This window comes from Erythrolamprus reginae, chromosome 2 (genome assembly GCF_031021105.1).
Source record: "Erythrolamprus reginae isolate rEryReg1 chromosome 2, rEryReg1.hap1, whole genome shotgun sequence".
NCBI classification, from domain to species: Eukaryota; Metazoa; Chordata; class Lepidosauria; order Squamata; family Dipsadidae; genus Erythrolamprus; species Erythrolamprus reginae.
In genome coordinates this window covers 161,133,917-161,157,358 of record NC_091951.1, presented here as the reverse complement: position 1 = coordinate 161,157,358, position 23,442 = coordinate 161,133,917, and the positions used below count along the sequence as shown (strand labels likewise).

Genomic DNA, 23,442 nt, shown 5'->3' with positions numbered 1-23,442 from the left:
AAAAATAAACAGAATAAAGTGTTTGGATAAGATAGATATTTATTTAGATGGAGGAGACATACTTTCAATGAATTCAATAGTGTTTGCTTCTAGATAAATGGATACAGAATTCCAGCCTCAATTTCTCCAACAAATATAAAGCCATTAGGTTTTGCAAGGGATGTCTGTACTGTGAAAAACAGCTTTTTCTCCCTGTCCATTTTATCCTGGGTAAATTAACATGTGTAAAATGTATTATATCATACTTTAGATTGATATTCCTGAAAAGATTATGAATATAATCCTTTTGATTATGAATATCACAATCAAAATTGCACTTAGACATACATCACTTTACAGTGCTTTAATGCTCTAAGCAGTTTACAGAGTCAGCATATTGCCCCCAACATTCTGGTTCCTCATTTTACCCACCTAGGAAGGGTGAAAGGCTGAGTCAACCTGAAGCCTGGTGAGATTTGAATTGTCAAATTGCAGGCAGCCGGCAGGCAGCAGAAGTAGCCTGCAGTACTGCACTCTAGCCATTGCACCATCAAGGCTCATATAATCATACCTCGCAATAGGAGAACTAATGCATACCCTCCTTCCCGCTGTAATGTTGAGTCCGAGCAGAAGCAATGCCTGCCAGGAGCTTAAGGGCCAGAAGCAAGCTACCTACTTCGATCACAACCAAAACTACAGCAAAGAAGCCTATTGCTCCTGCGTGACTATTGAGCCACCTGTTTAACTGGGGAACACAGCCTCCAAGATAGATGGTGCTTTGAACTGCAAACTCCCCCATGCCCAGGGTGCCAAAGCCACACTGAGAATTCAAGATGGTACCATTTTCCAGCGGATTCAGACAACACGATGCAGGAACGCCGCAGGCTTGCACACCTGGAGAAGTGCAGTTAAAATACCTGTTAAATTAAAAAAGGGGAGAAACACTTCATTCTTAAGTCCATCCCAAAGTGCATCTCCTAGTTTTTTGCAGTACTGTACATCTACTTTGTCCTCCCAATGTAAGCCAGATCCCATGGCCAATCTATCTGCAAATTCATTGTCTGCAACAAGAACCCCCCCCCCCCCACCATTGCATCTGGGATAGTAGTGGATTTTACTTACCTTGGCTACCGGTTTGGAACTGTGAATGCATGCGCACTTACTTCACTCATGTGCAATGCTTCTGCACATGGTTTGCTCTTATGCGGCACTTTTGCACATGCACAGATTGTTTGTGATGATGACCAGGCAGGTGGGTGGAGCCTCCTGCCACCATTGCTACTGGTTCGCCCAAACCGGAGCAAACTGGTAGCAACCCACTCCTAATCTGGGATCTAGAAAATTTTGAGGCTCTAGCTCAAATCATACAGGATTCTATCCACATCTCAATTTAGCTTTTTTCCTCTTCATCTAGCGGATAGTTCATAAAATCAGATGCTAAACTATTCACTAGGACTCAAGCCTGCTGCAATGACTCAAAGAGTGGTAAGTACAACTATAATTTCTCCTAAGGAATTGGTTCGGGTCAAAAGTCCTAACTATAAAAACTTGCATTAACCAAGGAAGTCTTTGAACAAAAATGAAACCAATTTTACCTATTACCTATGTGACCAAAGGATAATGTTTCTTGCTGTATCAACTTATGTTTGGTTTCCAAACTGATGACTCAGTTCTGATAACATGACCTGAGTTCTTGAGATAGTGAAGTAGACTTAGTTTAATCTCCCGTGCCGAACAAGCAGCTGAGGTTGTTAAAGGTGACTGGGCCAAGAAGGTGTTTTGCGATGGAAACTGTTTATTTCTACTATTACTGTAATCAGAGATAATAAATTAATCAAACAGATTAGGAAATCTAGAGTATCTAACAAGTAAAGATGAAAACACATCACAGTGACTCCCCAATAAATAAAGATACTATACAGTATTAACATTTAAACAGCACATGTAGCCAACCAAAAGACTGATACAAAACAGAAAATGGGAAAATACCTAAACCAAAATAGGCTTGACTCTGCTTCAAGCAAAAATGGAGGCAATACTGCTGAAGCAAAAGAGCCATTACACTGTTCCTTATCAGGATTATTTTAAGCATCTCAGAAAGAAAGAATGCCAAGAAAGGCAACAGAAGAGATACATGTAAAATGAAAACAAAGACTGTTCATAGCACATTTAACAGGAAGACAGTAATGACTTGTTATCTAGTGCTGCCATACAAGATGATATTTTATATGAAAGGACAAGAGATTCCTGTCTCAATCTAACCAAACTAAGAATGAGGTGAGTAATCTGCAAACCTACTAATATTGTATATGATTCATGTTCTTATAGGCATGATCAGAGAAGATGGACATCACAATTCAAAATATGTGGTTAGCTACCCTGCCTTATGTTGGAGACTAAGACTAACCTATTCTGGGAGATACTTTTTGTCATTATTATTATTATTATTATTATTATTATTATTATTTATTAGATTTGTATGCTGCCCCTCTCCGTAGACTTGGGGCGGCTCACAACAATAACAAAGACAATGTAAGAACAAATCTAATAATTTAAAAAACACTAAAAACCCCATTATTAAAAGCAAACATACACACAAACATACCATGTATAAACTGTATAGGCCCGGGGGAGATGTCTCATTTCCCACATGCCTGACGACAGAGATGGTCTTTTTTGTCTTTTTTTTAATTATTAAAATATAAACATATACATCATATATACAACGTATGGTATATTGCAGAGCATATCACATACAATACGTGAAAAAGAGAAAACAAACAAAAAAAACAAAAAACAAACAAACAAACAAAAACAAAACAAATAACAGTATCAGCGAATAAGCAGGGGAGTTGTATTGAAAACGAAAATTAGATCAAGATATATTTGCTCATTACCATGTTTCGATTAGTTTATCAACAGTGTTAAATGCCAGAATTGCAATAAACATAATATTGAGAAGTTAACAAATAATAGTAAATTTAGATAGTTAAATACATATAAAGTCTCATGCTATAATATTAGATAATAGATTACTTTATACCAGATTTGTAGCAGTTCAAATTTATTTTTTGTTTTACATTCTTAAAGCCTATTGGTCTCGCTTTTGCTTCCTAGCCATTTATAGAAAGGGTCCCAACAATTATTAAACGTAGCCAACGGTTCATTTCTAACTAATAGAGTCAGTTTCGACATTTCTGCGCAGTACATTATTTTTCTAATTATTACTTCATTTGGGGGTAGCTCTTCGTTCTTCCACCACTGCGCATAGGTTAGTCTTGCTGCTGTGGTTAAGTGAATGATTAAGTGTGTTTGGGGTTTCGTTAGATTTTGTCTGATTATACCCAATAAAAAACATTCAGGGGTTTCGACAGAGATGGTCTTAAGAACTTTACGAAAGGCAAGGAGGGTGGGGGCAGTTCTAATCTCCGGGGGGAGCTGGTTCCAGAGGGTCGGGGCCACCACAGAGAAGGCTCTTCTCCGGGGTCCTGCCAAACGACATTGTTTAGTCGACGGGACCTGGAGAAGGCCAACTCTGTGGGACCTAACCGGTCACTGGGATTCGTCATAATGCACAGTGCTGTTTTATTTTAATTCTACAGGAATACCTTGCATTGTTTCCAGATGGAAATAAGCATTCCTGAAATCAAACAGCAAATAGAACCATTCATTCACTCACATTATTTATACAAAGCTAATTTTGACATGAGACAATCCTTGGGCAGCAAAATTCCAGCGACAACATTAATTGGACAATGTTAAAATGAAAATTAATTTTACATTTTCCAGATTGTAGTGCTACAATTATTTGTCTGTCTGTCTGTGCCTGTCCATCCCTCCATCCAATCATATTTCTAGACTACCACATTCTCCAAGGATTAAAGTTATACTCTTCTATGCTTTGATACACCTATCTTCCCTGGAAACTGATAATACAGGCCAAAAGTTTTACTCACAAATTTGCTTTCCAGTCCAGATAAGACTTTACTCCACAGCATTGGAGACCTGATTGAATTTCATCCATAATGAACTGGAGATCTAGGTCGTCCTGGTACTGTAACATTGCCAGCATAAGAAAATTTTGCAAGGAAGTCTTGATGTGTTGTCTCAGAGAAAAGACAACAATTCCACTCAAAACTTCCAAAACCAAAAACAGTATTATTCCTCCAGTAAAAAGCTTCAGAAGAAAGATACGTTCAAAGAGGGCTCCTGTACACCCCACAAGGGATATAGATGTAGCTACTAGTCCTGCTAATACAAAAAAAAGCATGGGGTCACTGCCCAAGTACATTATACGTTCACTTTCCAGGGATTCTTTCTCTGAGAGCCCCCAAATGCCTATGGCCAAAATGAACAATCCTATAATGGAGAAAATTGTGTTCCAAATAAAGGTCAAGCATTTAGCACAGTGGCTAAATGAATCCAGAGGAAGATGGGAAGTCTGATGAAGGAGGTGCCATTGTCTTGTCGGGCTCCAAGAACTATCACTGTCTTGTCCATCAGGGCTCAGAGGTGTGCCTTGTGCATTAGATGAATAATACTTGCGATCATTCTAATCAACATAGAAGAGAATCAGAGAATGGAAATTATATATCAGAAAACAGGAAACAAAATAAGATAGAATATGTGTTTTTCCTACAGTATTTGAAAGGCAATACATAACTGAAAAACTCTAAAATATGTTTGTGTTGGTTTTCAAAATTTAACATTTTTACAATATTAAAAATAACAAGATTCATTCTTCTATTCCACTATATTAGCATCCAAGATACTTGGGACCTCATGGGTATTAAGTATATTATTCAACACATCTGGAATCTATGACATGGATGAGAAACCTGGATATGGCTTTAATCCTAATTACCATGGACAAAACTGAGTGTAATTGGTATTTTAATTCAACATATAGTCCTTGACTTACAACAGTTCATTTAGTGCAGGGGTCCCCAAACTTGGCAACTTTAAGACTTGTGGACTTCAACTCCCAGAATTCTCCAGCCAGCTGTGCCAGCTGGAGAATTCTGGGAGTTGAAGTCCACAAGTCTTAAAGTTGCCAAGTTTGAAGAACTCTGATTTAGTGAGTGTTCAAAGTTACAACAGCACTGAAGAGAGTTATGACTATTTCTCACACTTATGACCATTGCAGCATCCCTGTGATCACGTGATCAAAATTCAGACGCTTGGCAACACTCTCATATTTATGACAGCTGCAGTGTCTCGGGGTCATGTGATCACCTTTTGTGATCTTCTGACAAGCAAAGTCAATGGGGAAGCTATTGTTGTGGTCCGCCAGAAGCCCATGCAACTGTGCTGATGTGGTGATGAGCCAGTGCATCTGGTACCCAAGTCAGACAGTGTGGAGGCTGGAGAGGACTTGGTGCCAGAGGCGGAGATTTAACCAGGGCCTTCAGAACCTCCAGAAGCTCCCATCAGTGAGGAGGAAGAAGAGGAGAAGCCTATTCTCAATGCACGGGCACGCAGAGCTGCCAAAAGGCAGGAATGGTTCCTCAGGATGAGGTCTCTCCAGGAGTAAGGCTTGGGACTAATTGGCCACTCCCCTAGTCTATTTAAGGGATGATGATGAAGGCAGCAATTTACAGGAAACAAAGTTCATTCATATTCCTTTGTGTCTTACTCCAGAAACGTCTGATTGGTTCTTGTTCTCTCTCTTGGCATCTTTCCTGCAAACTGCTTCTGGGCATTTTGCCAACTACCAAAGGCTTGCTCTTAACTACAAGACTGTTTACTCAGCATTGAGTTATTATTTTGTGGACTCGTGACGGCTGTTAATGAAGTTGAATTAACAGCCAGTGTTCAGAGAAGACTGCTTTAATTTGTAGTTTCATTAGTAGTCCTTAATTAGTAAACTAAGGTTTGTACAGACTTTGTGTGGGCTGCGTTCTTTATGGTCCATAGATGGGGCAGAACAGCCAAATTCACTTAAGGATCATGTTATTAAATTAATAATTACAGTGATTCGTTTAAGTGTGGCACTTCTGTGAGCCCAACAAAAATTTTAGGCTCAATTGTGGTTGTAGATTGAGGACTACCTGTACATTGGTAGGCAATAATTTTTCTTCTTATGCCCTATTGTTCCATAGAAGAGGAATAGACCTTCTATGTCTATGTATATTGATTTCTGATTTCCAATGTTACTTACTTATGTACTTTTTGTACACTGTCTACTCTAATGATTTTAGATGGAACATGGTACAATCTTAAGAAAAAAATATGTGAAAGAAAAATATGTGAAAAAATATGTGAAAGAAGGGTACCTGTAATACTTCCCTCAACCATGTTTTCTGAAATAGTTTACATTAAAAAAGGAATTCCTAGCATTTTGCATATTTTAAAAAATGGACATATACCTTTATGGATGTCAACCTATTGTCTGACATACAGACTATTACTCTGAGAGGAGCCTAAATATATCAGTGATTGGAAGTACCGGCAATGCTGATTTGTTAATCAAGAGTGACCACTTGATAGAGCGTGAAAGATTCTTGCCTTGATGAGATTAGCTACACAGTGTGATTGGAATGCATTGTGTCCATATAATCCATAGAAAATAGAACAGAATCTCTTTATAATGAGAAAAACAACTTTATCACATTACAGTGATCCCTCGATTTGCGCGTTCTCGATTAGCGCGAAACGCTGCAACGCGGTTTTTCAAAAAATATTAATTAAAAAATAAGTCCGCGTTTTTTTTCCTACACCACGGTTTTTCCCGCCCGATGACGTCATACTGATTGCTGATTGGGAGGGAGAGAAGGGAAGGAGGGAGGGTTGCCATTGCCATTGCCGCCAGCGCTGCCCCAAGAAAGCCGGTGAGAGGAAGGAAGGAGGGAAGGAGGGAGGGAGAGAAGGGAAGGAGGGAAGGAGGGAGGGTTGCCATTGCCATTGCCGCCAGCGCTGCCCTGTGGGTAGCGGCGAGGAGCCCGGAAAAATCACCATTGCATTGCCAGCCTCCGAACTTGCGTCGCTCCACCTTCTGCGCATGTGCGGCCATGGAACAAAGGGCGCGCATGCGCAGATGGTGTTTTTACTTCCGCATCCAGTATAACGCGGAAATCGGTTAGCGCGGGAGGTCTTGGAACGTAACCCCCGCGCTAACCGAGGGATCACTGTACATCAGTTCATCCCACCTGGGTAGGCAGGGAACGTATGCTGCAGACCCCATTAATTAAAGAAGTGTCCAAAAAGAGAGCCTTCTCTGCCATTGCCCCTGTCCTAGGGAATATTCTCCCCTCAGAACTGAGGTGGGTTGCTACCCTCCTGGCCTTCCAGAATGCGGTGAAAGCATGGCTCTGAGACCTTGCTTGGGGTGCACAGAGGAATACATAACTGTGGGGCTGATTAGCACCAAGAAAGTCCTGCCTTCACTTTTAATTTAATTTTTAACATTGTTTTTAATCATCCTTGCCACTTTTTCAAATTTAACTTTTATCAATTGTTATTATATGTTAATATTTTATTCCACATTGCCCAGAGTTCCTCTGTAAAGGGAGATGGGCAGTTCTAGAATGTGATGGATAAAATAAATAATGGCCATTATAATACTCAAGAATTTATTAGAAGAGCATTATCAAGAAACAGTGAGAAAAAAATAACCGTGGAAAGAGGTGGGCATGCTGTCATTTATAAACAAAGTACAAAGATTTGGAATGAGAAAAATGAGTAACGATGGTATATCATTGTACATAAAATTGTTTTAAGATGTCACTTCCCACTTCTGAGAAGTGGGAGTGAGAGGCATGGAATCGGTGAGCTGCTTTTAATGTTGCAGGGTGGGTACTGTATTCTGGGAAAGCCTTCTGGCATATATAAAATTGGCCCTTCTCCTTGAGGAGGATGTAAAAAACCAAATTGTTCTGAAGTATATTCTTTGCTAAGTGGAATCCACTGTGTCATTTAATTTTATGATGCATTTTTCCATTTATTTAAATTTACTACACCATGTTTTCAAACCAAATTAGCAGCAAGTCATCAAATTATCACAGTATATGAATAAGATAAATATATAGCAAATAATTGTAAGGTATTCCCCAAATAGTGAAGAGAGAGAAGAACTGAGAGAAGAACGGAGAAGAACTTAAAAGTCTCTATTTTGGCTCCTGGCTCTATTTCTGGAGGTCAAAGGACAGTAATCTCTGACTCCAATGCGATTCTGAACAACCAATCAATCAATTAACAAAAACCCAGTCAAGGACACTAATTATAGTAAATGTGCTTTTTCTTAACTACAATGATTTTGGTGTAATAGTAAACATTGCCATGGCATATTAAACATTGCCATGGCCGCTCCGAGTCCTCGGAGAGGGGTGGCATACAAATCTAAATTATTATTATTATTATTATTATTATTATATTGTTTATGAATCTGAATTATTCAGAATTGCTGCTTAAGATAAATATTTGAAAATCCAGAAAAAATATTGTTGTTAAAAATCTTAAAATCACTTGGAATTGCTTAACTGAAAAGTTATATACATATTTGATTTTAGATTTGATTTGTATTGTATTTCCTCTGGCTACATAACCTTTTTCAGCAACTGTTTCCCCCTCTCCCCAAAAAAGTCATGGACAAGAGAAAAAAATACTGATACAATAAGACACAATTTGAACTGAAAAAGGAACTATTTTAAATAAGTGAAGAGATGCAATATTTGGTGGTCAGGTTGACAATTGTATAGATAAATGCAAAATATAGCAAAAGTAACATTGCCAAGAGCAATAAACATAAAATGGCACTGAAAATAGCTCTTTGTCAGCAAATAACCATTTTTAATTTGAAAAGTTACTAAAAGAATCAAAGTAAAAACAAATTTTCCTTGATCGTTTTTAAGGGACCCTTGTAGGAAAGCTAAGATGATTCAGCATATTTATCTGGAAAAAGCGACATAAAATTCACTGGGATTTTACTTTTAATAAATATACTTGCTTACAAATTATTAATACTATTTCTTATTGGAGACTGTTGCAGGATGGATTAGAGTTGACATCTCTGAAGCATTTCTGTCACAGCTTCTTACATTTGCTTCCTAGGCAACAAAGAATAAATAATCTCCCAGTTAAAAAACAAACACAACTGAAGAGTGGCATCATATGCCAAGAACAAAGATTCAAGATCTCCTTGGATAAAAGCTGAAACAAGGCCAACGCGTAACACAAATCCTTGTTATTACCTTTGATAGCAAAGCTTTTATTTCATCTTCTCCCATCTTGTTGCTCGGAAAGTGAACATACTTCAAGAAAGAATTCACAATTGCAATCGATTTCTTCATATTTAATGTAGAGCATGAAATTGATTTGAAATGATTCCGCAGCTCTTTGGAATAGCTAGATAACAGTCCAACATTCACGTATTAGGAGAATTTTGGAGTAGACCTACCACAGTCATACTTGCATCATGTGAGAAATCACATTTTTCAGCTTAAAAAGACTTGCTTTGTTTCACTTGCTGTAAGTATATTCATTAAATAGTAGTACAGTGGAACCCCGACATAAGAGCTGCTCTACTTAAGAGCAACTCGAGATAAGAGCTGGGAGGGGAGAGATATTTTTGTTCTACTTACAAGCCCAAATTCGAGATACAAGCGCCAAGGAGCTGTCTCCTGAAGCCAAACGCTAACTTCCGCGTTCGGCTTCAGGAGACAGCTGCGAAGCGGCGCGCGTGTTTTAAAAGGTTGCAGCCGGCCTGGGGGGCTCGGGGGGGTGCTTGCAGCTTTCTTTCTTGCTCTTTTTCTTTCTCTCTTTTACCTTCCCTTCCTCTATTTCTTCTTTTCTTTCTCCTTCCCACCTTCTTCCCTCCCTCCCTCCCTTCACTCATTCCTCTCTTACTCTCCCCTTTCATAAGTTTCCTTGCTTCCTTCCTCTGTTCCTGTCCCTTCCCTCTTTCCTTCCTTCCTTCCCACCCTCCGTCCATTCATTCACCCATTCCTCTCTTGATTGCTTAAAACCGGTCCCTGGTGAAAAAAGGGTTGGGGACCTCTGTCCTACAGGATTGGGTGGCAGAGAAGTTGAACATATGTAAATTTAAAAGTTTAAGAAAGTTTACAAGTTAAGTGAAAGAAACTTCATTATTCATTTATATGTACATGTACATTTCTTCATTAAAAACATGTCTTTCTGCATAATTTAGACTAACTTTGTGAGTTTTTTGAGGGCTGGAACCAATTAAAATTATTTACATTAATTCCTATGGGGAAAAGTCGTTCGAGATAAGAGCTGCTCGACTTAAGAGCCAAGGTCCGGAACGAATTAAACTCGTATCTCGAGGTACCACTGTATATCATTATGCCTGTCAGCTGAGTGCATAGTACCGTGTAACTATTAAGTCTATGTAAAACATTCAGATGGGATAGTTAAGGTTTACAATGCATTGGAGTACAAATAAAACACCTTTCCTTCAATCTTTAAAGCAGCTATATGTTTTGCAAAGCTCCCAGGCCAGGGGTGATTCCTCCAATTCATACCAGTTCTAAAGAACCAGTAGTAACTTGGCGGCGTGGGTCACTAGAATCAGCAGTGACCCAGGCCTGCCACACCCCTGAGCCTGTTCTCCTGGCTGCGCCATATGCGCCGCCATTTTGTTTTTAGCTTCTGTGCATGCACAGGCTTTTTTAAAGTACTGTGCTGCACGCAGGGCGCAACACACACACGCCCCGATGTGGCACACCTGAACACACTGGCAACAGGAGAAACCAGAACTCACCCCAGTCTTAGGCCTAAGTTATTTGAAAAGCTGCTTCCAATTATTTCACATACCTTTCAATACTTTGCCTCAGTTTTATAATTATATACTCAGAGATGTAGAAAAATGTGATATTGGAGTTGCATCAAAGCCTTCTATAACAGATATCAACATAAAAAGTTCATTTACACTATAGATGCATTTACCTTAATACATAATGTTATGTGGCTCCAATACAAGTGTATTGTGAACAAGAGGCACATTTAGTATCAAAAAGAGAAAGTGTACAGATTATAGAGTATCTGACCTAAATCCATTGAATAAAATATGGATGTATGTGAATTTCCAAATTCAGCTATAATTTTTTTGCATGCCTGAAATCAACCCATACTCTCTCACCCTTGGTTTCCTGTCTCTAATAATAAGGATATTTAACCCTGTTATCAAGAGGTATATTATATGAAACGTGGTTTTTAAAAACCTAACCTTTACAGTAATTTTAAACTGAATATTGGACTGAATATGTAAAAGGCTGTCACCCAGAACCAAGAAATCTTTCTCCATACCTACACAATCCAGGAGATTGGGATGTGCAATGCATACAATATATTGTGATTGGCTACTATTGACATGTACATTTTTAAAAATGATAATTTTTGGGATATTTACAAGAGATCATACATAGTATTTGCAAACAAGCATTGTAAAGAAACACAGCCATGAATCTGCTAAACCTTTGCTGAGAGGAACCAATACAAATGAGTAATTTAAACACATTTACCTGAAACTAGTTCAGTTTAATTAGTCTGCCATTATAATTGCAATATATGAGCAGCCTATATTATATAGCGATGACTGTAAAGTTTAGAGAAATTACAGTATATCCAATTTTATGAATCAGTTACAACATACCAATATTACTGTACATCATAAATGTAATATTGCAAAGAATAGTTTGAAAAGGTGTTTGTGTTCAACATTCAATTTTTTTGGCAGAATGACAGTATGTTCCAAATGCACGCTTTGATCAGTGTTTCTCCTTCCAATAATAGTTACTAACATTCACCTATCCTCACATGTGGGTTTTTTCATTTTGAACTTAAATGCAATGTGAATGTAATTATTTGCAAATAATGGTTTATTATTGTTTTATACAATGCTTCTGATTAAACCTACCATAGATTACCTAAACATACCATAGCTTACCTAAACTTCTCATCCAAGAAGCTTCTTCAGCTCTGACAGGATGGTGGGATGGAAGGGTTTATAGTCCTTACAGACAGCTGGTCTGCAAGAACTATAAATCCTTGACTACACTAGAGCGTTGTTGAAGCACTCTGTGTCCTCAGGGTCACCTGAGTAGTGCTCCTGGTTACTTCAACTTGCTCCAAGTGCTTCAACAACCCTTTAAAAGGATGCAAATGACTAGCTGTCTACAAGGACTATAAATCCTTCCATTCCCCATTATCCTGTCAGAACTGAAGAAGCTTCTTGGATGAAAAGCAAAATATCTTCAAAGAAAAAAAAAACAAATAACTCCAGCTGCCTCCTGAAAAAGCACCTTTGGGACAACCATGACTTGGATGACTGAAAATCTCTAGACTTTTAGGGCAGACTCAACTCTTTACAGATTTTTGTGCCTAAGCTGCTCCCTTCCCAGTCTTTTGCGCAGAGACGCGCCTGCGACCTTGACCTCACAGGAGGGGGGAAAAATCTCTCAGACAAAATGTCTGTAGAGCTTCTCAGTCATCCAAGACATGAGCCATGGTGGTGCAGTAGTTAAGAGTGCATTACTCAAATTCACCAGGCTCAGGTTGATTCAGCCTTCCATCCTTCCGAGGTGGGTAGAATTTACAGTCACAGTCATAAGTGGGAGGAAATAGATAGGAATGATGAGAAAAAACTAATAGTAATAGTAGTGCAGACTTAGCAAATAGTTTGACATGATGAAGACCCAGATTGATGGGGGGAATATGCTTATTCTGTAAACCGCTTAGAGAGGGCTGTAAAGCACTGTGAAGGGGTATATAAGAGTAAGTGCTATTGCTGTAAGCAGGGCCGCCATCAGGAATTTTGGGGGCCCATACAGCCTAAGTGTCTGGGGGGGGCCCTCCCTTCTTCCTTCCTTCCTTCTCTTTTTCTTTCTTTTTTTCTTTTTGTTTTTCTTTTCCTTCCTTCCTTCTTTCCTCCCTCCCTCCCCATCCCCTTCCTTCCTTCCTTCCTCTTTCTCTCTCTCTCTTTCTTTCTCTTTCTTTCTTTCTTTTTCTTTCTTTCCTTTTTTCTCTTCTTTTTCTTTTCCTCCCTCCCTCCTTCCTTCCTTCCTTCCCTTTTAAATTTTCAAACTGTCTTCTCCATATTCCTGGCTGAGGAATTCTGAAAGCTGCAGTCAACTGTCTTCAGCCATTGTCCAGCCCTGCGCTACGGACCCCTCCCTCCACCCCCTGAAGAGGCCGGGGGCTTCTTTCCAAAGCCAGTGGCAGTGATGCCAGAACCCCCTTCCCTGGGGATGGGAGCGGGGGGGGGGGCTGGTCTCCCTTGACAAGACCTTCAGCAACACATCAGCCCTGCTGGGCAGGCCTTTTAGCCCCGCCAAAGAAATGGGGGTTAAGGAAGACCCCCACCCCTCACCTTGCCCCAAACACTGGCACTCTGCATAACCCATGCGGGGGCTTTGGCTTCCCCTCTGCAGAACAGAAGCTGGGGACCTCTCCCTCCACATACACCAGATCACTATGGCCCATCCGAGGGCTGGCAAAATAGGTGTGCCCCCCCACCTGCTTTTCTCTCTCTCTCTTTCTCTCACTCTCCTTTTCTCTTTCTTTTCCCTTTCTCTCTCTTTTTCTCTCTTTCTCTCTTTCTCTCCCTCTCTTTCTCTTTTTGTCTCCCTTTCTCTCTCTCTTTCTCTTTATATCTCTTTCTCTCTTTTCTCTTTCTCCCAACCTCTCTCTTTCTATCTCTTTCTCTCCCTCCCACTCTCTTTCACTTTCTCTATCTCTTTCTCTCCCTCTCTCCCCTTCTCTCTTTCTTTCTCTCTCTTCCTCTTTTTATCTCTCTTTCTCTCTCTTTTATCTCTTTTTATCTCCCTTTCTCTCTCTTTCTCTCCCTCCCTCTCTCTTTCTCTTTTAACTCTCTCTTTCTCTCCCCCTCCCTCTCCCTTTCTTTCTATCCCTTTCTTTTTCTCTCTCTTTCTCCCCCCCCCCTCTTTCTGAAGTGGGGAGGGCCGGGTTGGCACCAACGGAGCTCGAGATGGGTGCAAAAGCAAACTACTCTGCCGGCCTGGGCCCGGATCGGAAGGAAGGAAGGAAGGAAGGAAGAAAAGAGGGAAGGGACAGGAACAGAGGAAGGGTGCAAAGGAAGCAAGGAAAGGTGTGAAAGGGGAGAGTAAGAGAGGAAGGAGTGAAAGAAGGGAGTGAGGAAGGAAAGAAAGAAGGAAGGAGAAGGAAAGCAAGAAATGGAGGGAGGGAAGGAAGGAAGGAAAGAAAGAAAGAAAGAAAGAAAGAAAGAAAGGGGGAAGGGACAGGAACAGAGGAAGGAAGCAAGGAAATTTATGAAAGGGGAGAGTAAGAGAGGAAGAATTGAAGGAAGGGAGGGAAGAAGGTAGGAAGGTAGGAAGGAGAAAGAAAAGAAGAAATAGAGGAAGGGAAGGTAAAAAAGAGAAAGAAAAAGAGCAAGAAAGAAAGCAAGAAAGAGAAAGAAAGAAAGAGAATGAAAGAGAAATAAAAAGAGAGAGGGGGAATGAAAGAAATGGAAGGAGGGAAGGAAGGCGAGAAAGAAAGAAAAAAAGAATGAAAGAGCAAGAGAGAAAGAGATAAAGAAAGAAGGAAAGAAGGAAGGAAAGAAAGAAAGAAGGAAAGAAAAAGAGAAACGAAAGATAGAAAGAAAGAAAGAAAGAAAGAAAGAAAGAAAGAAAGAAAGAAAGGCTCACTGAGCGGATGCATGAAAAGAGAGGCCGGGATCTCCACTTGCCTCCCCCTCGCCCTTCCCACCCGGCCGCCCGCGCGCGCTTACCAGCTCCCAGCGCCAGCAGCAGGAAGGCGAGCGAGTAAGCCGGCACACGCCAAAAAGAAGCCGTTGGCTCCGGGCGGCCCTGGCTGTAAGTGCTATATAAGTCATGGTTGAAAAGGAAAAGGAAAAAAAACCCCAAGAAAGTGCAGTTGCCTACTGAAAAAAACATATTCGGGACTCTGCGACAAGAGCCGAGAAGCCACTAGAGGGAGCCAGAGTACGGCAGTGAGAACAGGCAAGAGAGGCAGTCGAAAGCTGCGGCTTTTTCGGGGCGGGAACCTTTTCTACCCGGAACCTTGTTGCTTCTCCTGCACTACCGGGCGGGAACGGTGACGCGGCAGTATTGGCGGCGCACGAGCAGCGAAGAGGGCGGGTAATAAGGGGCGGAGCTGCCGGAGCCGGGGCAGGACGAGGGTCGGAACGGCGGCAAGGCTATGGCGGAGACCATTGTAAGTTCGGCTCGTTAAGGGGACGAAGACTGGAAAGGGGGTGGCTCCCTTCTCTCTTCCCTCAGCCCCCCCCGGGGGGGGGGTTTCCCCTCTCTCCTGTATTTTGTCATTGTGAGGCGGGGGAGTGGGGTAAGGAAGGCGCCGCGCTCAGGTCTATCCCTTGGCTTCCCCCAGTGCCTGCCCGGCTGGGGGCTGACAGCTCTGCCTTGGAAGGTGATGGGAGGCACCAGCACGCGGTGGGGTTTATTTTCCTGTCCCGTCCCCCTTGCCAGGTTTGTGGAAGAGCAGGGGGATTGCGGGGACACCCTTCCCCCCCCGCCGAACGAGGAGGGGGGGAGGCTGCTGTATCTGAAGAGAAGGGGCCCTCCCCTCCTTCATTGAAATATCAGAGCTTTAAAGCCAGTTTCATAATATTTCCCCCCCCCTCCAAAAAAAAAGTGTGACTGGGCAAGATGGACCAGAAATGGGAGAATTTTTCAAAAGCAAAATTCCTCTCAAGTTCTCTGAAGAGAATGTGTGGATAGCATGGCTACTACGGCCAGTAAATTGGACTGACTTATTAACATTTGGGCTCTCTTTATAGGGCAGGATGTATGCAAACAGTTCGAAAATTAAAAGCTGAGGATTTGGTACAAATACATGATACATAGAATAAGAATATCGAAAGGGGTTTTTTTTTTGTATTTTTAAATTTAATTTAATTTAATATGCCACACAACTCCCAGAGGACTCTTGAAATATCGGGCTACTTTTCCTATAATCTCAAAATGATATGTTCATAGGAGTTGTAGTCTAATACATTTAGAAGGCAACAAAAACTTGGAAAAGCTGACAAAGTTTCCGTGACTTCGAATTTCTTTTCCTTTCGCACCCTAATTATTTTGGATCTAGGTTCAATATCAACATTACTTGCAATAAATTAAGATAGAAGCATCCATAGGATATATGACTTCCTGCCCACATTCCCTTAATTATTATATTACTTTGAGTGCCAGACAGAGTAAATCATGTGTGTGTCCTGGTGGATCACTTGTTTGGGGTTTTGAAAGTAGGAAACTATTCAGTAAATAAGTGAAGCTTTGACTGTGTTAGAAATACTTAAATACTTGCTTTATGCTAACAGCATTTAAGAATTATCTACAATGTTTTTCTTACCTGAATTGGCAAAGATGAAAAACTGTCCTTTATGATCAATGAGAAAGTTAACTGAAGAATAAGCCAATCTTACTATGTTGCACTTTCATCTTTCTTTTCTATCAAATTTTATTTTAATAAAAAAAATAGATTGAAAAATAGGTTATGAATAGCAGAGCCAATCCAAACTTTTTCTTTTGGCAGCTAAGTTTGTATAATTCATAAAATTAGCACAAGTTTTAATACATTTTGGTCAATTTACTTTGTTTTATATTAATGGATTGTCAGTATCTTTGGTATTAGTACTGGCTACATTGTATTTGGGTCACATTGATACAATTAGTTATATATTGCAAATTGCAGGCAATTTGACCAACTTTGACAGGTAATCTGTAACTTTCCATTTCAGCTGCTAGACTATAATATGAATCAGTTTGATTTAAATTCTGCTTTTACTTTAATTTTAAAATAGGGTGTCCATGTGGTATCCTTTAAGTCACTTATACATTCCAATTATATCTGATTTCTTTATTATCAAAATTTATACTACATTTTCAATTTTAATTATTAAGTTTAGTAATAAATAAAGTTTAGTTTAAACTGCCAATAATCATGGTATGTGTAATTACATAAATATGTAATGGACTATTGCACATTTCAAAGTAAAACTATGGGAGGTTATATAATTTTGAAATAAATGCTATTGGCTATTTTTCTCCAAGTTTTAAGAAAAAAAATTAACTGCTTACTACAGTTTCAAATATTACTGCTGCAAAATTCAAGTTTATAAATGACATTTGTTCGATTTCATGGTTAGCAATATCTGTCTTTGTAATATCTCCTGAGGTACCAATTGGTAAATATCTGCTCATCCACATCTGGAAATTGCAGTCTATCAGCTTTTCTTTAAAGTATTTTTTTATTATACACAAAACTTTTAAATGTTCCTGTTTTTAAAAATACAGTTTCCTTTTGAAATTAGTACCTAATAGAAAGTGGGTGTGTACATGTGTAGGCACATACATTATCTAGTTTTCAAGAGATTTTAAGATTTGGACATTGTTCAAGGAGATAATTAATGGTTTGGCATGATCCTAGGATTAGTCATTTAGCTGTGTCTCCAGGTGGAATCCTAGCTGGAATTGTGGAATCAGCACTTTGAGGCAAAAGGGTTGAGCTCAATACAAAAGCATCTTTACCTTTTAAAGGCAGAATTGCTTCACAATGGTGGTGTGTCAGATCCAATTTCATATTCAACAGAAATTACCTACGGTATGTTTATTGTAATAGAATTATCAAGAAAGCCATAAAATATTGTTTCTTTGCATTATTATATTTTTGGGAAGCACGTGTTGGAAAGCTATCATATTAAAAAGTGTTTAAAACATTTTATACGACATTAGCATGTGTAAATTTCCACCATGTTTAATTCTCATATTGAAGTGAAGTAAATTAATTAATCAGTAAAATCTGCCCTTAAACTGTATCATCTCTCAAGTGTAGATTTGAACTCTGAGCAGTGGCATAACAAAGGATATAGGGTTGTGCACATTAATACAGCTTGTGTATCTTTTTAAACTCCATAAGAAGATATAATTTCGTATTTATTGCTAAATGTTGCCAAAAACAAGTTAATCTATTATCAAAGCTAAATTTGACTTCCTCAGTAAATAGATGCTATTCTTCCTGTGTGCCTATGTATCCCACAGGATTGGTGTGACTTTTCATTTTAATGAAGATGGATGATAATTTTCTTTTAAAACGTAGCATGCACAATTAATGATGCAATGTTATGTAATATTCTTTTTAACACTCTGAAAAGCTTATGAATTTTGTTTATAGGCCTGAGTTAAAGTTCTACAATTTGTAACTTAAAAACTTAAAATTCATTCTAATATAAAATTTTTCTAATATTTATTGCTAGCTAAAGTAATGAAATTTATAGTTAAGTACAGTCCTATTGTACTGCTATTAATTTCATTACTTTTGCTAGCTACATATTTTTTACAAACTAATTTTTATATGTTAAAAATAACATCCATGAAATGATATATCTCTCACATATTTTAGAGTCAGGTTTCTATATATATACTCTTTTTTGGCCTTAATTATAAAAAATTGATGGGTGTTATTTTAAAGTTATTTTTGTTTAACTTTTTTCCTAAATCTCCGAAATTCTTTATAGATAATCCGTGTCCAGTCACCAGAAGGAGTGAAACGTATTACTGCAACAAAACGAGAAACTGTTGCAACATTTCTGAAAAAGGTATTCTGTTTTTGGCATATTCTTTGGATTACCATAAAATAGTAATAGAAGTTCATCCCACATTGGTTGAATAAGCCAGCCCAAGCATCTATGCTGTTTAGTTTTTACATGGAAACTTTTGGAGATGCATTTTCACTTCGAATTTTCACTGAAGCTTTATCTGAATTCAAAGAGAGCAAAGAAATTCCAGAATCTCTATTGACACTGCCTTTATTAGGCCAAATCATGCTGACTAAATGGTGTGTATCCTTCTGAATAACTTCATTAGATAAAATTGCAAAACAATAGATTGTGGTAGGGGTCACGTTATGCAGTCTACATCTGAATGCAGTGTTAACTTGTAGCATGAATGTCTAGAGAATATAGTGTTAGGCTCTATTTTGAACATGTCTTCAGACGCTGCAATGTATTTTTGTTGAAGTATTGTTTTAAACTGTTTGATTGGAAATGATCTGGTATGATTTATTACAGCATCTGCCAACCAGATGTTGCAGAGCAAAAAAGTTGGTCTCTGTGTTGAGAGACCAGTAGGATTAGGACAGATAAGGCAAGCAGAATAAGAAACAATTATTGCATTCAGAATTGTCATATTAGTTTATTCCTTTAACATTCTATAATTTATGCATAACCCCCTTCTGCACTTATAAGCATATGTAGTAGGAATAGATTACATTCTGCAGAATTTAATCCCTAATTCTGAAAATGTACAGATAGGCCTATATATTATAGTAAACATCAACTACTTATGTTGTGAGAGCCAGTGTCCTATAGCTGGTTAAGGTATTATACTGGGTTAGGTGCAGTGAGACTCTGGTTCTAATCTTCCCTTAGATACAGAAGCCAATTGGTTATCCGTAGGCCAATCACTCACTCAGAGCTGAAAATAGGCTCTCTGAAAAATAGCTGAAGGACATAGCCCTTGTCACATCATGCATTGCTGGTTTCACCATATTAAATCAGCAAGCAGGGTCAAAATAAGCAGGTTTTGCAACCAAACTGAATAAATACTAAAAAGAAAAACATTGACAGTTTATATAAGAATGTAAGTAACCAGTAGTGCATACACCACAATTTTTTATTGAAAAAGTAATTTGTACTTTTAAACATACATAACTTTTAAGCACTACTTTCAAAATAATGCCCATGTTCATTTTATTAAAATTTAAAACCATGGCGTGGTTATAACTTAAAACTGAAACACAAGTAGTCCTTGACTTACGGGCACAATTTAATCCCAAATTTTGTTGCTAAGCATGACATTTGATAAGTGAATTTTGTCCCATTTTACGACCTTTCTTGCCACAGTTTTTAAGTGAATCCCTTTAGTTGTTAAATTAATAACATGATTGTTAATTGGATCTGGCTTTCCTGTTTGCTTATCAGAAGTTTGCAAAAGGTGATCCCATGACCCTGGGACACTGTAACTGTCATATATATGAGCCAGTTGCTAAGCATTTGATTACCTTATCATGAGAATGCTGCAGTGGTTTTAGGTGTGCAAATGGTCATAAGTCACTTTTTTCAGTGCTGTTTTGTAATTTCAAACAGTCACTAAATGCTGTAAGTTGAGGACTACTTGTACAGTTTTGTTAGTAAAATTTCTCCTGATTCTACACTAAACATCAGAAGGAATAGGAAAATCATGAAGTTTTTTGCTGACCTCTGAGAATCTGAAATGTATACAGTGAGGAAGAGCCCATATTCTTTGAATGTAGAAAAAACACTTCCCTTAACCCATAGCGTTGGTTCCTGAGCTCCATGTTCTGTTCAAAGCATTCATCCCAGTTGTGTCTGGATAGAATTATGGCAAGCATACATTTTGCTCAGGCTGACCACGCTGCCTTGGAGTTGTTGAATTCTAAAATAGGAGTAGATTTTTTGCAAAAGAACCAGATGAGTTTCTGCAGAGAACAAATTTCAAAATTTCAAAATATATTGATAGCCATATTTCAATTTAATGTCACTTATTTGCATGTCCAATTTATAAATACTTTGTTAGCTCTAATGGGGTTTTATACTGCATGTATTTGGATATATTGTGAAGCAGTGAATGTTCTGTGTTAAACTAGAAGGAAAATGTTGAAAGATGCTAGGTTTGCTTGCCCCCCTTTTCTACCAGTTTCAGCTGGTAGCAATTTGATTAATCTGGTTGAAGCAATATGTTTTCTTCCACAAATGGATTAAATATAGTTAATCATTAACATTAGCAATTAGGCTTAGTTTCTAAAATCCATCCTTATAGAGCCTTAATTTATATGTGAACAAATGTACTGTGGATTCTTTGAATAGTTGTTATGATGTAAGTATGATAAACTATGTTCCCACTTTAGTAATATTTACAGCCAGAATAAGATGCTTATTATCTTGATTTCTATCAATACATTAATTTGTTTGAATAGGTTGCAAAAGAATTTGGCTTCAGCAATAATGGATTTTCTGTGTACATCAATAGAAATAGGACTGGTGAGATCACATCCTCTCCCAATAAATCCCTCAACTTACTGAAGATCAAGTAAGTATTCAGTAAAATATTGGGACCACTCTTGGACTAGAGTTGATTGCTGTTGTATTTTGACAAGTTAAGATAATGTATTGTGATATCTTTATATGTGTATCTGTTAAATATTTGCCAAGTTCAATTTCTTTTAACACTGCATTATATGCATTCAGTCAAAATAGTAACAAAACAGGAAAATAAAAAGTCACAAATAACAATGTTGCTCAATCATCAAACAAGTAAATACCATCAATCCCTAAATTCCCATTGCTTTGCAAAAGACTATTAGTAAAAGTACCAGGTATACTTCCAAGGGCAAAGTGTTCCGGGATTTGGAGGCCACGAAAAGCATTTCTTTTCCGCCTATGACCTTTTGTATTCTCATAAGAGTGGAACCTTGAACATTCCCCCCCCCCCCTTTGAATTCAGGAACCAGCAAATTCTGCCAGGAGGAAATTAAGGTACCCTGGAAAAAACCCATATAGAGCTTATAGGTTGAAAGCAGCATTTTAATTGGTTTCAGAAACCTATTAGCAATTTTGCTGCAGAGAATAGAATTACACATAATGCTTTTTACCGATGTCTTTTTGGCTGCTGCATTCAATCAACTTTTGAATAATCATCAAATGCAGCCCCCCCACCCTCCCGCTCTTAGGGCACATGCAATCTTGACATGTCCAAAGATCATGACTTACTCTCACCAGAGTAGGATTGCAACTGGCTCATCAGTCCCTACTTGAGCAATGCCCCCCCAGTTATAGTGTCCATCTGCTGCTCCAGCAAGAGCAAGAAATCCACAAATATCCACAAGCTGCAGACAACCCTGTGCAAAGACTATAGTGAAGCCATCTTGGTATTTCTCAATAACTCAAAAATAAAACAGGACCACAGTAGGCAGTGAGTGTGGGACGCCGCCTCCCGTCCCTGTTCTTGGTGCCGACTAAGCGGCTGGCGCACCACCACTGCCTTGTGGAGCAGGACTCTGCAAGGCTTGTGCTGTTGCATGCACGAATTGCAGGACTGCTGCAAGCTTCATTCATAGCGGCACAGTGGGGTCCTGCTGCTGTTCGTACATGCGACAGCAAGCCTTGCAGAATCCTGCTCCATGAAGCAGTGGAGATGGTATGACGCGTCTCAGAGACTCATTTCTGGCAGGTAGGACATGTTGGACCACAAGAGCGTGTCCTACCTGACACTTGTAGCTCTGTCATGTTCCTTGAAGTTGTGTCCAGAGAAGCCCATTGTAAAAGAAAGTTCAATCAAACTTCTTGAACTCGCAATTTGGGGGTGGCAGTGAGGCAGGGCGGGCTGGGCTGGGAGACTACCTGGGACGTAGCTGTGTCGTGTTCCTCAGAGAAAGAGAGAGAGAGAGAGCAAGCGAGAGGCAGGTGTTTCCTTGGAGGCTTCCCATGCACTGCCTTTCCCTGCATCCTCTGTCTGAGGAACATGAGGAGGGCAGGTAGAGGATGAGCGGCCCGAGCCAGTGAGCGAGCAAGGGAGGCGGGGCAGGTGGCAGAGCCGAAGGGGCAGCAAGGCCGACTCACATCCCAGTGCTCTCTAGCTGATTGCAGGTCTCTGCAATGTCAGCAACTGCAGAGGCACAAGCAGTGAGTGCCCAAGATTCCCAGCGCATCAGCACTGTTGCTACGTGGAACAGTGGCAGCAGCTCCAGTCTAGCACATGGCTCCCCCAGCTCACTTTAGCAGGTGCTTGGAAAGCTTTGGTTGCTGCACGTAACAGGGATGGACTGGATGTGCCCATCTGCTGCTCAAGCCCTGTGCTTATGGGCTCGTGGTACCCGACTGGTCTCCTTTGCAGAAATACACTCCTGTTCTATTACAACAGTGAAAGTCGTTGGGGTGGGTGGGCCTTATTTCAGTGCATGAACTGAAAAGCCTGATAGGCCTTATTATGGGGACATATTATTTTGGGGAAAACATGGTATTAAGTACATATATTTACTAGTATTTAGGTTTGTTTCTAGCAACCCAGATCTCTTGGCTTTAAGTTAGAAAGTAATACACAATTGAGTTACTATCAATGAATTGGTGTTATTTCTTTCCAAACTGATCGATCACCTCTCCCATCAACAAAATGTGATCCAATAATATATGCAGGCAGACCTAGCCTTATCAAATAGACATAGTAGGAAGAAACTTACTGCAGATGTTAAAAAGCAATGTGAAAAGAACCAAGCTTTGGAGCACCTATACTGGAGCAGCCAATGGGTTTGACTGGTCCTCCTCTTCCACTGTTTATTGGACCTGGCCAATAAATAGGAGAAGAGGCACCGCAAAGTAAGGTCCCCAGTTTCTGCCTCCCGTTGATGGTCCAGTAAACCACTATGGTTGATGATTTCAGAAGCCACTGAAAAGGTCCAAAATGATCAATAGAGGCCCACTGCAACTTTCTAGGT

General features: G+C 39.4%; 2 protein-coding genes across 5 annotated transcripts in view; one reads left to right on the top strand and one right to left on the bottom strand.

Annotated features, from left to right (window-relative positions):
- Positions 1-21: 21 nt before the first annotated feature.
- Positions 22-14,924, bottom strand: TSPAN10 (tetraspanin 10). Of its 2 annotated transcripts, XM_070740225.1 has the most exons (4): positions 14,684-14,856; positions 9,168-9,321; positions 3,936-4,531; positions 22-896 (listed from the first exon to the last, which is right to left on the bottom strand). In XM_070740225.1, exons 2-4 carry the CDS (start codon positions 9,264-9,266, stop codon positions 566-568), a joined length of 1,026 nt encoding a protein of 341 aa, XP_070596326.1. In that variant the 5' UTR covers positions 9,267-9,321; positions 14,684-14,856; the 3' UTR covers positions 22-565. The 2 variants fall into 2 exon arrangements, with proteins under 2 accessions (XP_070596326.1, XP_070596325.1); XM_070740224.1 differs by lacking the exon at positions 9,168-9,321 and having other exon boundaries at positions 14,684-14,924.
- The window catches only part of NPLOC4 (NPL4 homolog, ubiquitin recognition factor), a 59,108-nt gene continuing 50,569 nt past the window's right edge, over positions 14,904-23,442 (top strand). Inside the window, exons 1-3 of one of the 3 annotated variants that reach the window (XM_070740222.1) lie at positions 14,904-15,129; positions 18,449-18,529; positions 20,929-21,041. In XM_070740222.1, coding sequence (XP_070596323.1) covers positions 15,115-15,129; positions 18,449-18,529; positions 20,929-21,041 — 209 coding nt within the window. In that variant the 5' untranslated portion in view covers positions 14,904-15,114. Of the gene's footprint in view, positions 15,130-15,253; positions 15,402-17,366; positions 17,536-18,448; positions 18,530-20,928; positions 21,042-23,442 lie in introns of those variants that run through there. The other 2 variants (XM_070740223.1, XM_070740221.1) reach the window with 2 other exon arrangements.